At 49.1% G+C, this 1,603-nt stretch overlaps 1 protein-coding gene across 1 annotated transcript in view; it reads right to left on the bottom strand.

The window, feature by feature from the left end:
* Nucleotides 1-248: 248 nt before the first annotated feature.
* The window catches only part of paxip1 (PAX interacting (with transcription-activation domain) protein 1), a 10,197-nt gene continuing 8,842 nt past the window's right edge, over nucleotides 249-1,603 (bottom strand). The window contains exon 9 of the mRNA XM_031878672.1: nucleotides 249-1,198. Within this exon, the coding sequence (XP_031734532.1) occupies nucleotides 338-1,198 (861 nt within the window). The 3' untranslated portion in view covers nucleotides 249-337. The remainder of the gene's footprint in view (nucleotides 1,199-1,603) is intronic.

Genomic DNA, 1,603 nt, shown 5'->3' with positions numbered 1-1,603 from the left:
CGGAGTCGTGTGTTTCCTGGAGGGAGTAATAGGAGAGTTACTACTCAGTTCATTTGTCTATGGTGTCGTCTTCATGATATGGGTAATATTGTTCCCTCTGATATGAATAATATGCTCTTGAGTGTGTGGCGGAATGCGTGCTTTAGCTGAATTGATTTTGACTTTATGCATTGTTCGTTAATGCCGCCGCATCCCGTCATGCTGGTATTCATGTATCTGCACTCATAGTGTATTTGTAGGTGGTGGGCTTCATTTTTACGAGTGCAGGCCCAGGTATAACATGCACGGCCCGCCACTGCTGTATACAGTATATATAACAGAACGGTCTAGACCATAATCACCCTCCACTCGAACTGTGGGCGTACTCACTTTCTTGTCCTGGCTCGTGTCCAAAAAGCTGTGAGACGTGAGGAGGCTGCTGGAGCTGAGGCTGCAGTGTTGTCTGTTGCTGATGATGCTGCTGCTGCAGGGCCTGCTGGTTCTGATGCTGCAAAACCTGCTGCTGCTGATTCTGCAGGTGCTGCTGCTGCATCTGCTGCATGTGTTGCTGCTGCTGTAGGAAATGCTGCTGCTGCTGTTGTAGATGCTGTTGATGCAACTGCTGTTGATTCTGCTGTTGCTGCTGTTGCTGTAACATCTGCATGCGTTGCTGCTGTTGGAACTGCTGGAGCTGTTGTTGCAGTGCCTGTTGCTGCTGCAGCTGCTGTAAACCAGGTCGCAAAAGCTGCTGGGGCCGTAGCTGCTGCTGCTGCTGCTGCTGCGGGAAGGCATGTTGTTGCTGCTGTTGTTGCTGCTGTTGCGAAAACATCTGCTGTTGGTGCATTTGCTGCTGTTGCTGCAGAAACTGTTGTTGCTGTTGGGGCAACTGTGCAAACCCTTGTTGTTGTGCGATCTGCGACTGTTGTTGTTGTTGTTGTTGTTGGTGATGTAGCTGCATCATCTGATGCTGCTGCTGCTGCTGGAGGTGCATCATGGGATGCTGCGGTTGCTGTGGTAACTGTTGATGTTGTTGCTGGGCAGCCTGGTGTGACTGTTGCTGTTGCAATAACTGTTGCTGCTGCTCTGTTGTGAGGGGCTGAACAGCCAATTTGGACTGATTGAACAGAAGAGCGTTGGTACTGTTCGGGGTCGGAGCATGGCTCTGATTGGTCTGCTGCTCCAGTGGCTTTGTCTGATTTGCTGTCAGATTCTGGATGATCTGCAACAGAGGACAAAGATAAAGAAGTGAACACGTAGAGCAGGCACTGATGTACATGATATCAGTGTCCATATTCAGTAATACTTGAATAATGTTAACATGAAATGTGGCCCTGCTCTTCCTCAGGTCGTATCCTCAGTGACAGCAGGTAGGGAGAACTCAGTCAGAGCACCAGGGATGCCCCCCGATACCCGGTTCTAAACGGGAACCGATAAGACAGTAGTAAATACCTAGAGTATTGATAAGGTCCAAAGTTAATGCTTCTGCTATAGGTACTTTGTAAGTTACGAAGTGAGAGCTACGCCGAAAAAAGCAGCATTGCAAACCTCCTCTCGCTGTCTCTTTGTGCTTTACTCTGACACACACACACACACACACACACACACACACACACACACACACACA

The sequence above is a fragment of the Anarrhichthys ocellatus genome, unplaced genomic scaffold (assembly GCF_004355925.1).
Source record: "Anarrhichthys ocellatus isolate YVR2014 unplaced genomic scaffold, GSC_Weel_1.0 scaffold192, whole genome shotgun sequence".
NCBI classification, from domain to species: domain Eukaryota; kingdom Metazoa; phylum Chordata; class Actinopteri; order Perciformes; family Anarhichadidae; genus Anarrhichthys; species Anarrhichthys ocellatus.
The sequence above is the reverse complement of the archived record's forward strand: the minus strand, read 5'-3'. Positions and strand labels throughout refer to the sequence as shown.